General features: G+C 44.2%; 2 protein-coding genes across 4 annotated transcripts; one reads left to right on the forward strand and one right to left on the reverse strand.

The window, feature by feature from the left end:
• Positions 1-5,494: 5,494 nt before the first annotated feature.
• LOC118791598 (ubiquinol-cytochrome-c reductase complex assembly factor 3-like) lies at positions 5,495-6,948 on the forward strand. Its single transcript, XM_036549016.1, has 2 exons — positions 5,495-5,782; positions 6,381-6,948. The coding sequence occupies exons 1-2, from the start codon at positions 5,666-5,668 to the stop codon at positions 6,510-6,512; spliced, it is 249 nt and encodes an 82-aa protein (XP_036404909.1). The 5' UTR covers positions 5,495-5,665; the 3' UTR covers positions 6,513-6,948.
• A 1,582-nt stretch (positions 6,949-8,530) lies between these two features.
• ubxn1 (UBX domain protein 1) lies at positions 8,531-14,622 on the reverse strand. Of its 3 annotated transcripts, none has more exons than XM_036548077.1 (10): positions 14,570-14,622; positions 13,800-13,862; positions 13,613-13,666; positions 13,386-13,507; positions 13,098-13,173; positions 12,017-12,208; positions 11,279-11,330; positions 10,317-10,439; positions 9,439-9,616; positions 8,531-9,167 (listed from the first exon to the last, which is right to left on the reverse strand). In XM_036548077.1, the coding sequence occupies exons 2-10, from the start codon at positions 13,856-13,858 to the stop codon at positions 9,127-9,129; spliced, it is 897 nt and encodes a 298-aa protein (XP_036403970.1). In that variant the 5' UTR covers positions 13,859-13,862; positions 14,570-14,622; the 3' UTR covers positions 8,531-9,126. The 3 variants fall into 3 exon arrangements, with proteins under 3 accessions (XP_036403970.1, XP_036403971.1, XP_036403972.1); XM_036548078.1 differs by lacking the exon at positions 14,570-14,622 and adding an exon at positions 14,434-14,556; XM_036548079.1 differs by lacking the exon at positions 14,570-14,622 and adding an exon at positions 14,209-14,363.
• Positions 14,623-14,836: the final 214 nt, after the last annotated feature.

Genomic DNA, 14,836 nt, shown 5'->3' on the forward strand with positions numbered 1-14,836 from the left:
TCCTTATCTCTGATCTTGAGTTCATGGAGATTGGGGAGATGTCACTTAATTCTGTTGATGTCAGTGATCCATCAGATCAATCTCTGCCACATAAGTGTCCTCGGCTTGTAGGTCGATATCAAGCCCCAAAGAAGCAATGCAGTTCTGCCTGGGATGCAACAATGCAAGCTCAGATAAGCAAATATTTTGATGTCATCAAGGAATCTGATGTGGATACTGCACTGGTCTTCTGGGATAAAAACAAGGACAGGTTCCCGCAGCTGCATGCACTGGCAATGAAGGTGCTATCAATTGCAGCCTCCTCAGCACCAGTGGAGAGGCTTTTTAGCAGAGGGGGGCTCATCATGAGACCCCACCAAGCTCAGTTGGGGCAAAAAATGCTCACAGCACTTGTATTTTTAAAATGTAATCAATCCCTTTTGTGAAAGGAGAAACACCCAATGGACTTGTATGAATAGTTAAATGAACTTTCACATTCATTGTGTTATGCATTTGTTAAAAAAAACAAGTCACAAACATTTAGACCCTCTGCTCAATTTATTTTTATATACGATATAAGAATCCAAACTTTTAACTTTGAAGAGCAAGACTGCTATTGATTTAAAGTGTTTTAAAGTTGGTTTTAGTTTTCAAAGGAGAGACATGTTTTAGGGATACCTCTTTTTACACTTTTGTTGTACTTATTACAGAATAAAATGTGGTGATAATGATGTGATGATGTGGTCCTTCCTCCCAAGTATAACTACATTTCGTTACATTATAACTACATTTTATTAATTCATTAAGGATATTCACCTTTGCTATTTAGTCATTGATTAGGCGTTAACTAAGTAGATAAATCCAAATTGAAATTATTATGTGCTTGTCATATAGTAACAAATAATAGTTATTACGGTGGCAATCTTATAAAATAACAATCATGGTCTTAAATTGGACTTGCAGTGTTTCGGTCTCGGTCTTGACTCGGTCTTACCCCCTTTTGGTCTCGGTCTTGTCTTGGTCTTGACCCCCCTTCCGTCTTGGTCTTGTCTCGGTCTCGCTTGGTCTTGACTACAACACTAGTAGCTAGCAATCCAGGTGTCTATGTTGTGAACTTCACCAACCCTGACGAATCAAAAATCCTAGCAGGAGACAGTCAGCATTCCCAATCAATCATTAGCATCATTCTAGAAAGATCTCACAAGCTACTACATCAGCAAGTAAACTTTACAGTTCAGTATCATTAGCTAATTGGTTCTGGCAAAGTTTAAGCGCTAACACGGGGGCTTACTTGGGGCAACGTGGCCAGTTTTCAGGCTCAGCTATTTGGGAACCATCATTTTATTACAGCTGGCAATGCTGGTGAAGACCTTATTTCAACTGGCACCACCACTATTATGTCAGTAAGCGAACACATGATGGTGTGCAATTTCAAAACAGTTCTACACTTCTCTCCGTAATTGTGGTTCTTTGTTGGTTTTTTTTTCCCTCTTGTTGTCATGTTTTGTTACTGAAACAGCCTATTTTTTCTTTCTGATGCCTGAGTCTGGACCCCTCTGTAATTTGCTGCAACTTTTTTGGGACTCCACTATAATTTGCTGTCTGTTTTAAATTCCTCTATAATTTGTTTTCTTTTATGGCAATACCTAGTACTCATTTCGATTTTTTTCATTCAATATTCGTACTGTTATTGTTCACGTCGCGCTCTACAAAGCATCGATTCGCACATTTGTTGGGAGAACATCAGCTACACTAAATAAAATCTGATTGATTAATGGATTGACCGCTGCAGTCATGATATTGAAACCAGTGCTGAATATTAACGCATCCCGAATTCAATGGATGAAAGTGTCTTTGGAATTTTAAACTGAATCCAGTTCACATTGAAAGAGTAATTTCATGGAGAGTATGGAGGAAAGAAAGGGTATTGTGCATATCTGAGCGTGTGATTAATGCTAAAACCTGAGCACAGATAAGAAGGTAAACAAATGGTATGGGATACAGAGATAGAGAAAGCTGGAGGTCAGCAAGGTAGATGGGAGGTGTATGGAAGAGTAAGGGTGTCGGAGACCAGGGAAGGGGAGAGAGACAGAGAAGAGGAGAGGAGGGAGACACTGCAGACTACTAATACTAAAGTAATGATTTTTTCGATGATTCACACTTACCCCACACATTATCCATGATGTCATGTTGCCTGAATGGAATGTTGGGACTCCGCATGTATCAGTCTTTTCAGTTTTGTCAAAAATAAAAGTTGTGTCAAAAATATTTTATGGGTTACAAAAAAAATAGTAGGACTACATGTGTACAGCTTTTGGAAAAGACAGACTGAAAGTTCAAGAACAGTGCTTTGCAGGTGACTACGTCATTAAAAGCAAAACTAGATTTATGAAACACATCTTGTTTAGAATAGCAGGACTAGAAAAAGTGCTTCAAAAGTAAATATAGATAAAAAATGATCAGTAAAGTGTACTAAATAAAAACTCAATAATTAGGCTACAGTGCACACTTGCAACAATGACACTGCCAAAATCACACCTCTCATGAAATACCCAGTACGACTGTAAACAGTCCAGACAACATGAAAACAGCAGTAATAACAATCAGATTTCATTAGTGAGAGGACACATTGGCCAAGCCCCATGCCTCGCATGGAAGTAAAATAGGTGTGGTAATTCAGAGACTGAGCGATGAGCAGGAGAAGGCTAGGTGCTATCCTGTCAGCGCTAAGCGTGCAATGTTATGCATTGTTGCGTGGGCAGGAGAGAGAGCGCGGGGAGTTCTGGAGGCACTCCGTCAATGGCGTGCGCATTGACAAACCCCGAGGGCCGCCAACTACCCAATCCCCAGAAACAGCCGGTCCTTTATCGCCATCATTCCTCCGAGCGCTCTGGTCTTAATTCACATGTGTGCAGCTGTTAGACTAGTTGCTTTATCAACGCCGTATCATGTACTGAAACTTTATCCGTGCCTAAAAAGTTTTTCTGAACTGGGCCGGAGGTGGGGGAGGGGGGGGGGAGAGACAGAGACAGAGACAGAGACAGAGAGACAGTGAGAGAGCAGGAGGGAGAGAGCCAGAGAGAGAGAGAGAGAGACAGCTCTGCGTGTCAAGAGGGGTAGCCATGTTGGGTGCCAGACTCATTAAGGGGAATTAGCTTGTTAAGCGGTTCATTAAGTCACAGAGGTGGGAGGAAGAGAGAGACAGAGAGTGCTAAATGTGTGAGCTGAAAGTGACAGACAGGGAGGAGAGGAGAAGAGGGGAGAAGAGGAGAAAAGAGGTCAGCAGGAGAAAAGGAAGATGGGGGGGATCAAATGGAGACGGATGTAGAGAGAGGGAAGATAAAGTGTAAAGTCTTACATAAAACAAACGTGTCCGCAAACACTAAACACAACACTGATTGCAGAGCACTTTCAGGAAATAGAGTTGTCATAGTAACGGGGGGGGGGGGGTGTTACCGTAGCAATCAGCGAGAGGGAAAGGGAGGCAGGGAAAGAGGGAGAGAGAGGTGTTATTATTGACTAAGCCATCTAGAAAGTGAAAAACAGGCTAAAAACACAAAAAGAGCAATCGAATCGAGTTAAATAAGTTTTTCACAGAGCACAGCTTGCATCTCATAGCCTACAATGTATTTTCAAGGGCCATCAAAACGTCAATAGTCCAATATACCATAATATGCATGAACATCATCCTAAACTAAACCCTCTCGGTCAGGACAGTGTTATTTTATGTTACAGCACAGTTTGATGATACCAATCATAAAACTTTGGTGTACAATGCTGTCTGTATTTCTTGGGGAGAAAGCTCTCAAACAGATACATGCCTCCGTTTACACATGAACCCCGTAAATCCAGCCCTGCAGCTGCCTCTACGGACAGCTGGGAACACTTCCGGTCGTTTGTTGCTCACTTTTACAGGAGAGCAGCCACGATCAATAGGGCTGAGAACTGCCCTTAAAACGCAGCCATTACAGCTCGTGTGAAGAGCTGGGGAGAGATGGAAGGGCGAGCTTATTAGTGCCATCAATCCACTGCAGGGAACAATATTGTTTTGGCCCAAAGGAAATAAACGCATACAAATGATACATAAATTTTCATAACTTGCAAATATATGTATAAGACAGGCAGGAGGCAGGAGCTGTTTCACAGGTGCTACTGGGCAGACACTGCTGTTTCTGTCACTAAATGCTGCATTACAGTGTATCTATTAATTACATTCTGTCAGACTGATTGGGGCTTCTCCTACACCCCCCTCTGAACCTACACTCATGCATGCTTGTCTGCAAACATAAAGGAATATACAAACAATACATTCTTTTCATTAATTTTCAGTCTTTCACTTTTCAAGAGATGTATATCGATTTTGCCCTGATATTAGAGTGTAATCTGTTTTGACATATTATGGTGTAGTGTTCATTGTAATGTGCACAATATTCAGAAACTGTATTTGCAATAATGGCTTCATGGTACATTCAGTTGATACAAGCAGTTGATTACTGCGTTGAACACTGCGTCAGTGTTCTGCCTTTTTGACACTGAAGAATAGGCCTACATCCACACTATCAGCACTTATCTACACTCAATACACCTACGCACTCTGACTCACACATACATAAACGAGCTCACAATGTCTCTCAATGACTTGCTCACTCACATACACACACACATCCATGCGCACGCACACACGCAGGCACGCACACACACTCACACACACACATGTACAGTTTCTCAATAACTTTTTGTCTCCCTCTCTCTCACATACATAGTGAGTCACAGTGTCAGTCTCTCACGCACACACGCACGCACACACGCACACACACTCATAAGCACAATTGCCACCGAGACACAGTAACACATGAAGTACTTAACCCCAGAGCCGTGTATCTCTATACTCTGCTTAACCCCACACATTCTTACAGTGTAGACAGTGCATGCAGGTACAAAGCACTGCATCTATTAACTGCGTTCAAATACAGGACATGCCCCTAGGAAGGAGCAGCAACGTTCCACAGACACACACACACACATACACCATCTTCTCGAACACGAATACCAGCTTGACTGTATCTCAAACAGGTGAAACTCGAACCGCGCCGCACTCGTGCTGTCAAACACGCTGTGTGGACGACACCTAGTGGACAGAAATCAATATCGCTGCTGATGCACGGTTAAAGTATTCCAACTCGAAGCTAGGTCGTAATGTTTGTAGTCCAGCATCGCGCTTTATTTATAATATCAGTTCTGGAATAACATTATTCATATTGGGAATGAACCAAGACCAAATGGCTAAATTATGTGAAATACAACAAAATGTATATTACCGATATATAAAAGGTTATGATATTAACACACGATTTATTTTTTAAATACATATTGGAAATTGTTCATAACAGAAAATTCAGAAACATTTGAGGCTGAAGGAACATTTCTACTGAAAAAAATTGTATAATATCTTGTGTAACTCATTGCATCCCAGAATGCAACACGAGCTTGTTTGACATTGGCTGCTTCGGAAAGTACTCCCGTGCTCTGATCCAGAATCAGTCTACGCAGCCTGGTCTTGACACCAACCTCTTTGAAGTCGGTCTACAATCAGTTTTTGTGGTCAGTGTCTTGTTACAACACTACAAACATAAGAGACACAACCTAAAACGATTATCTGTCTTGTTCGGGACAATTCAGTGTCAACATGAGCGGCATGAGGACAGTCCTAGCCTCTGGGGCTGTGATTGGAGTGGTCGGCATAGGGTACGGAATGTGGTCAATTATATCGCCGGGAGAGGAGAGACGGAAGGAGCTTCTCAAGGTAGGTTACCACCATTAGCAAGCTAGCATAATCACATCGTACTAACTAGCTAGCTGTATCCCATAGCTGCGTTGTGAGCGTGTCAAGGTAGGCTACAAGGTTATGAATTCAATTGATTTTATTGTTGTTCTATGTGTACATAGCTATACATCTAGGTGCGCTTAGTCATTCGTTTTTGCCGATCCATAGCGCTCGAATAAAGCTAGTTTCATAAATTAGCTCCTCTGGCAGGTCCGTCAGATCTCGTTTTAGCAGTAATGTCATTTCTTATTGCTGAGTAAATGTTTAAAATGTAGCTTGACTGTGGACACAGGAGCATACTTTATGTAACTTCTAGGCATCACTTTATGCAACTTCTGGGCTCACTAAACCTGCCCTAAAACTCGGTGAAAACTGTTACATGATTGATGGTAGTTGTGTTTTGTAATCCAGAAGCGTGGATGAGACCGGGTCGGCTTAAATATCCAATATAGCCTATATCTAAGTATCCCAATTATTGGTGCAAAAACTTAATTGTTCATAATGTCATCTGCAAGATAACAGCATCGCTGATCAGCGGATACTAACATTTGTCTCCCTTGTTGCTCTGTCCAATCAGAACCTGCCTGAAGCAAACCCTGTGCGAATGGAAGAGACGCGAAGACGGAACGCGCTGATGTTGCAGGTAATAAAAGAGGCAGCGGAAACCAATGACAACGTGATCGCTCGGTGGTTTGGAAACCAGAAATAAGTAGACTACATTTAGGAACCTCTATGCTGGACAAAGGTGCGCACGGATCAACGTATAAGGAGACGAGAGACGCGAGAAGGGACAAGGATGGACGGACACAGTGAACAATAACTGGACACCGAGTTGCACCAAGAGACTGACAAACACATTGGGCCTGCGCATGCATGGCTCATCTCACGTGAATTTACAACGTTTATCAGCGTTTTACGCATGGTTTATCAAAAAAATTAAAGTGATGCCACAGTGCCAAAGGTATGAGGAGCTAAGTATTGACAAGTTACATGACATTTAAGACATAACACAACAATCAGACGCATAAAGACAGAGGCAAGTCCGTATATCTTTTTGTTGTCTTTGCACTTGCGCACTGTCACCATTTTCACTGTATCTGAATCGTTTACGTCTTAGCTTAATAAGGTTTAATTAACATCACCATCTGTCATCGCATATGTCATGTGTCATCTGTCATGTGTGGTCAAATTAAAAATATATTCAAAGACAACTGTCTAATATTTTAAACACGTCTCAAATTAGAACAAATTACTTGCTGGGTCTTGATGGATTTTTTCTATGGTAAATGTTCTAAACCTAAAACTGTCGGCCTCCCTGCATGATGTGATATTTGAAATAATCCTGACATATGATCGGTTATTTAAGCAAGTGTGTGGTGTTTATGCGTTTGGATGGACAAAAAAATCACATTCACACGTATTTACACTGTGTGACTGACATTGACGTCATCTTCCATGCCGCGTGCAGAGACTGCAGCGAGGATTGGCCTCCTGCGCTCTGTCACGTGTTGTATATGATTAACCTGGAGATACATGCACTTGAGGAGCAGTTGAGGTGCTCTGATCTAGTCTGATGTTTTGGTGAATGCTCCCACCAACGGCTGATGCCAATTCTAAAGTGAATCAGGAATGACAGCCATCAGTGGCAGGCAATTACAGACTACATGTGGGACACACTGTGGTGTCTACAAGCGATGGTTGGCCACCAGCAGTTTATGAAAGACTATGTGTTCCCAGTTATGTGTGGTCCCACATCTACTCATGCATATAGCTGGATATTTACTGGGTTTTGTTCGTGTTATGTACATCACCCAAGGGTACCACATGGAAAAGACCAACTTGGGCATTGAACCAGCAACATTTAAAAGCCACACCACACTACTGCCCACATGGCAGTCACTGAGTTGACCTACTAGAGTAAAGGTAGGCTTGTTTCTGCAGTCACAGTTTCATTTTGTGAAGCACTCAGGCATACATTGAGGAAAATATACAACTATGTAAGCTGTATGGCTATGAGAAACCAAATCACACTGTCGCTGATCCAGTGTCTTTGCTCCCCTGGCACTGGAGCATGAGTGAGTTGATGCAAGTACATCTGAGAGGCCACGTCCTCCGTATGTTCCCTCACCTGTAGTGCTACATCTCCCACACTTAGCAACTGTCACCCCCACCCCCTGCCAGACCAGTACCAACAGCCAATGAAAAGACAGAACCAACTGTTCTGTCTGACAAAAGGAGTCAACAGCTGTCTCACAGTCCCAGGCCAGACCACTGCTTTTCCTAGAGCAGGTGAATGAGGTTATTGAAGAGTATACGCATTCCTGTTGCACGGACCCCTCTTCTCTCTCCAATTTGTCAGTGTTTAAGGTGACCCTTACCTTTTTTCCCTATTTAATATGAAGGCTACAGAACCATGTTGTACCAAGGAGTGTATGTAGCAAAATGCTACTCATCATAAGTACGCGTAAGTATGCTTAGTTATCAAAAATGTTAGCATGAGGATAGTTATCATAGTTACTGTAACGATATGAGAGTAGCCCTAATAATGATTGAAATATCTGGCAACATAAGAAGGCTGTGACTAGGAGGCGTATTTCTGTGGATGGACATGACTTCTGAAGAGAGTCCACTGGGTGTTTCAGGGTTTGTGGTGCAAGCCCCTCCTGTCTAGCATGCTGGGATTGGCTGGGCACCTTAGAGTGTGCACATATCAGTCTGTCTCTGAAGTCAGCAGGATTTGAACACAGTTTTTAATATTCAACAGAGCAAATAAACAAAAGGTTACTATTAATGATGTTCTTAGCCCCTCTCTCCCAGTTTCTCCATACTGCTGCTCAAACTCCTCCCTCTTTCCTTCTGTGAGGATGGTTGTAATGTTCCTACTGTGGAATCCCAAAGCAATGATAGATTTCATAGGACAATGTCATTCACCGTGTCAATTTTAAGCAAGTACTGCTGTGTTCTAATCCACCTTCCGCAGATCATTTCATCTCGTCCAATTCGTACCCCTCCCCCCTTTCATGACTGTAGTCATAGTTTTAGTATCAAAGCAACTTCCACAGCATCAGCTGTGAGAGGCTGGGATGTGTGAAATAAGCCACGCCCCAGCTCGACCACTTTATGAAGAGGTGAATGACACTTTCGTGAAATAATCTACATGGCTGTTTGCATTAATTACAATCAAGGTGTATTTCCACCAGAAAGTGGACTTATCCAGATGCAAATTCCTTCAGTCTCTCTCCCACTCCCCCCAAAAGGCTGTTGCACGCACTTCTGCAGGATCAGAGCAGGCCAGAGCTAAGAGCTCTCTCTCTGCCACCTTATCATTTCTTGGTAACGACAAGAACAGCAGACGGCACCAGACCTGCAGAAACAGAACAAAAACAATGATAGCCAGAGACAGAGGAGTTTGACTTCGTAAGTTAAGATTGGCAGTGAGTCAAACTACAGTGTTTGCTCACAACTTGCAAATGAGGAAATCTGTGGCACCCCGACTATACTTGCCTTTTAAAAACAGTGCCCTCAAATTTATGTATCCAACATCTACTGAGATGAGCCAGATTATCCTCTGTGCTGTGCATTTGAGTGACTTGGCTCATGGGCAGTGTCTGGCCCTCAGGCCAGCGCGTCCGTACCTAGCTCTCGAAGCGGTTTCTCCATGTCCAGGTCAGTGTAGACGCGGCGGGGGTATGGGGACAGTAGGGTGAAGTCTTGTCCGTCCGCGGCGTTCATCTGTATGTACACCCGCACCGCCGCCAGGGGCTCCTGGGCCTTGAACACAGCTGTCAAGGCTGAGCCATCCAACAGGCGCACCTGAGAGGGAGAACAGGTTAGGGAGCTTGTGGTGGAGAGCCGATGTGTGCATGCTCCAATACACACAGACAATGAAATACATATACATTTGCATAATGGCCAGCAGTACAGCATAGTGGTAAGGACCAGGGCTCATAAGTGAGAGGTTTCTGGTTAAATTTCCCACTTGGACACTGCTGCTGTACCCTTGATCAAGGTACTTAACCAGAATTGCCTCAGTAAATAGCAAGCTTTATAAATGGACTACATGTAATAACTGTAACCTATGTAAGCTGCTCTGGATAAGAGTGTCTGCTATAGGACAGTAATGTGATGCTCCATTATACACAATCACAGCAATATATTTACATGCTGAAATATACAGACACCCATTCCAAAGCATACGCTCTATATAACATAATATATACGCCCAGACATATCCAATGCATGATGTGATATACAGATATAATACATATGCATTTGGTGGTAAGTTTAGAATGATAGATCCACAATGTTACTTGACACTAAACTGAGTCACTCAAGCAAGTGTCAGATCTGGTTGTTAACATTTTCACTCAGCATGGTTTCATTGCAGCACTGCAGCAAGGTCACACAGAGCTGCAGAGTGCTTCCCAGTGCTAGTGCTGGGGTACCAGCAGCATATGCTGTACACACACACAAGCACACGCACACACACATACAAAAGTGCATCCACATGCACCTGTATTCGACACTCATCGTAGTCCTTCTTGGCCGGGGGGGGTCCCTGGTTGCCAGGGGGAGAAGAGGGAACAGCCTCAGCAGGTGGGGAGGATGAAACAGCCCCCGCAGAGCCGCCTCCGAACTGAAGGGGGGAGAAAGTAAGAGCGCTAAGGGGAGAGCATTAGTGACCTGGACACTACACAACAAAAGACACCATAACACTACAACAGACCCAAGCTGCCTTCTCACTGCCTCCAAAACAGCTGGACACGAAATGCCATCTTATCAATCTGGGAACACATCTGTGATCTGTGTAAGTCGCTCTGGAGAAGAGCGTCCGCCAAATGACAATAACGTAATATAATGTAGTAACAGACACTATAACAACAACCTGTACTGCCTTCTTACTGTCTCACTGGCCCCATCATGTCAGCATATACAGCTAACTGTAGCATTCATTCCAGTGGCTTCCTGTACTCTGCCCAGCATGACAGTGTATAATGTGTCACCATTGTACAGCAGCATGTTAATGCCTATTTTTGTCCTTTTTAGCCTTTTTTGTCCAGTTTCTGAACATCCCACATCACCATTCTACATCTGCATGTTGAACACGTCTATTTTCAGCCTTTGCCTGGCTGAGTCACCCGGGAGCCCTACTTTCAGACTTCTTTGGCCATGTTCAGCATATTGGAAGGCGAGCTGAGACACCTGTCTCCTCCCATACGGGGGTGCACCTGGTGGCATGGGAAAAAGTGAACAAAATTCCAAATGTTCTGAGGGTACCTCCAAGTCCAGACCCTGAGCGCAGGTAAGAGGAATGACAGGTGAAGGGGGTAACTCCAATGACGCAGGGGCAAAAGGGCCAACACACTTGCACTTTTCAGGGCACAGAGGGCACAGGAAACTGTCTGCCACCCCTGCAATGTCACCGAAAGCCATTTCCAGCCAAAATCGAATAAAACAGGGAGGAAGAAACTGTACCTTCTGTGCCCTCTCCTCTCGGTCTCGGGCAATCTTCTCTCGAACCCGCTGCCTAGATCACAGAGCAGAACGCTGTTCAGTAAACGTGGGAGAACACTGAGCAAAGGCAGTATGAAGGACGTCCAAGTTTGCCAGAGCAGCCTCACGGGGCCTGTTGTGACATCCAGGAGCCCTGGCAGGGGGCGGGAAGGCTCAGGTCCAGACCTGCTCTGGGTCAGGCCTCCACAAGAGGTTTGAGTGCGGTTGAGAAGCATGTGCAGCAGGAACGCTAACATGCTAACAATTCACAAAAAGTGGGAGCAAGGAGTCACCTGTAACTCTACACACTAAGATCCAACTCAGAGCTTTAGAAAAGCATTTCCTTCATATCCTCTCATGTTAAATACAGAAGGGGAGGGTCAGCAAGTGAGTGAGATTAAGTGAGACAAAGAATGACTGTGAATGTGAGAGAAAGTGCATGTATGAGAAAGTGTGTGTGAGTGCATGTATGAGTGTGTATGTGTGCGTGTAACTGAGACTGAATATAAGACAGTGCGTGTGTGTCAATTTAAATGAAAATGTGAATGTGTGTGCATGTGTATATACATGTGTGTGCATGTGTATATACATGTGAGTGTGTGCCTGTGATTGTGAGTGAGAGTGTGTGAGTGTGAGTGTGTGTGTGTGCGTGTATGTGAGCAAAACCAAGACAGTCGGGAGTGAGACGGCCAGCAACATGCAGGTGAACAAGCCCCTTACTTGGCCATCCTGTCCTCCATCTTCTCCCTCCTCCGCTGCTCCGCCAGCTTCTTCATCTCATCTTCCTGCAGCTTCTGCCGCACCTGCTGCAACTCCTGGCCCTGCTTCCGCCTCTGCTTCTCCCTCTCCACCTCCTCCTGCCTCTCCCGCTCCCTCCTCTCTTCCTGCTTCACCTTCATCAGCTCCTCCAGCCTGCGGGAGTACAAGAACAGTGCCTCTCTCAGCACCATGCCTTTTACCCAACATTTAAGGCTTCCACTCCGCCCAACTGGGGCCCATGCAGGGCTAGGCAGCTTACTTTTGCGCTTTGAAATTAGACAGGGAAATACCCATTTTCTGCATATGGAAACTATACCTTCTTCTTCTGTAAAAGGTAACACCTTCACCTTTTGAAGGGATATGTTCCTGAAACCCATTACACTACAGCTGCTTAGCAGATGCTCTTACCCAGAATGACTTGCACAGGTTTGTGCATGTTATCCGTTTATACAGCTGGGTAATTCCACAAATGGAAAACCCGTGAGTGCTGTGCTGCACCAAAAACAGACTGAAGCACACAGGGGGATTTGTTCCCTAAGCAAGAGAAACACCCATAATATAATGTAATACACAAGTGGTTAACATATTTATACAATAATGCAACATACGGCCATACTATGTAAAATAAATGAGAGTGGGGGAGTGTGGGTCCAACAGTCTACAACCAGTGAACTGAGTATGAAGCCTAGTACAGGACGGGCTGCCTGTCGTGGATCTTCCAAACTGTAACCAGCAAGGGTGTACTGCTGCCTTCCCAAATTTTCCAGTGGGCACTCCACTGACTCGCTCCTTTAACCATTTGTTTTCCTTATAACACAAAGTTAACTCTCATTTCTGTGCAAACAAAGCATGAACCACAGATGGCTAACATCTCCAAGGTTTCCCTGGTCACAGAGCTCAATGGTAGAGGTATGCCTAGCACTTAAGGGAGAAACCTATTGTTCTTCCTCCATTTTAGCCTTTCTCCCTGTCAGCAAACACATCTGTATGCCACGTCCAGTCAACCTAGGCAACAGATCTCGCAGTCCCTCTTTCCACTGACCGCTTAATCTGTTCCTTTTTGTCCTCCTCTGTCCGTGGTCGCTTCCCCTCCCCTTCCTGCATGCTGTCTGTCACTTCTGTAGATCCAAAACAGATGAAAAATGCAGATTAGCGAGAGGACAAAGTGGAACCAAAAAATGAATGACATAATATGCACATTTTCAAAACTGCAGGAAAGGGCAGACTGTGAGCTATGACTACCGACTGTGATTACTTGCGTAGTGCTGGGCTCTGAACGACAGCAAAACTAGACTATGGCACATCTCATGAATGGTGAAAACAGCCTCACCTGTAGTGGGGTCCAGGGATGGTTCCGTTGGACTTGACTCGGTCTCGGCTGATCCCAGAATATTCCCCGCAGGTGGCACATAGGGCTCATCAATGTCTGGGTCATTCTCATGTTCCATCAGCCTGCAGACATGGAGCACAGGTGGTTGACATGGGACAAAAGGGGTGGATGAAGGGGTAGGCTCACGACTTGGTGAAGAGGACTGACAAACGAATGGATAACCTCACCAGTCCATAGCTCTTTCTATGCCCTGGTTCCCAGTGTGTGCCAAAGCCTTCTCTCTGTGACAGCCAGATCCCAATCCGGCCATACGTACAACGTGCAAAAACAACGAGGAGTTAGACAAATAGGTCTCTCACAGACTGTTTGGCACCCAAAGAATTGTCACACACGCAGGGTGACAGCGTTACTTACGCTCGGTTCCTGTCAAAGCCCATTTCCAACAGGCTTTCTAGAGTCGTGCACTCCGCCATCTCGCTGTGATCAGAGAGAGAATTCATGGCGACAACTTAGCATTCAGCTAAACATTACAGTACATAAACTGTAAACATATATGTATAAACAAACTGTGAACAGCCAATCAGGTTGCGAACGTTAGTGTAACTCGCGAAATCATCAATTAAATCATCGGGCATTTTACCTACACTTAATAAAAACAAGTTTCCCTATCCAGGTGAGACCACGAAATTCCAAATTTTGACAAGGGCGATATTATCGGCTATGCTGTGGAGCAACATTTGGGTACAAGCTAGCTAACGTCAGCTAACGTGACAACCGGATCGTGGTTCTTTTCGTATTAGCTAACGTTAGCCATGTTTCTTACTGTAGGTAGATAGCACGCTCTGCTCAGGTCAATGTGTGTACTTCGCGATCAGGCTGTAGAGATGCACTAAGCTGTATGTATTCATTAACACTGTCTACGAGCTTACTCGCTAGCAATGAGACTTTTGAGACTTTTTTAACACAGCCGCTGCAGCTAATTAGCTAGCGATGTTATTAGCCAGAGCTAGCTAACTTAGCTAGCTAGTTTCATAAAGAAAAAACTTACTAGCTAGCTTTCAAAGTGTGGCAACGTTAATTACAACGTGAACGTGCTAACGTCATATAATCAGAAATTAATGATTACATCCTATCACACCCTTTGCGTTAAATTATGATCTGTTCAACTGCACTTGCTTACTCACAATTCTAAATCGAAACCGTTTTCTTCCCACAAGCACACCGACTACGGGTGCCGTATGAGTACAAAAAGGTCTATGAAACATAGGGGTTGTTTGAAGTCAATCGTTGAGCGCTGATATTGCGCAGAATCGCTGGTGTACATCGCATATGGACTGTCTGATCTGATGTAAGGTCTCAATGTAGAAGTTGAGAAATCCTTACAAGATGAACGCATATGGGTGTAAAATAAAATTCCATGCCGTGGAATGGGTTGTTTTTAGCGAGTTCAT

This window comes from Megalops cyprinoides, chromosome 16 (genome assembly GCF_013368585.1).
Source record: "Megalops cyprinoides isolate fMegCyp1 chromosome 16, fMegCyp1.pri, whole genome shotgun sequence".
Taxonomy (NCBI): Eukaryota; Metazoa; Chordata; class Actinopteri; order Elopiformes; family Megalopidae; genus Megalops; species Megalops cyprinoides.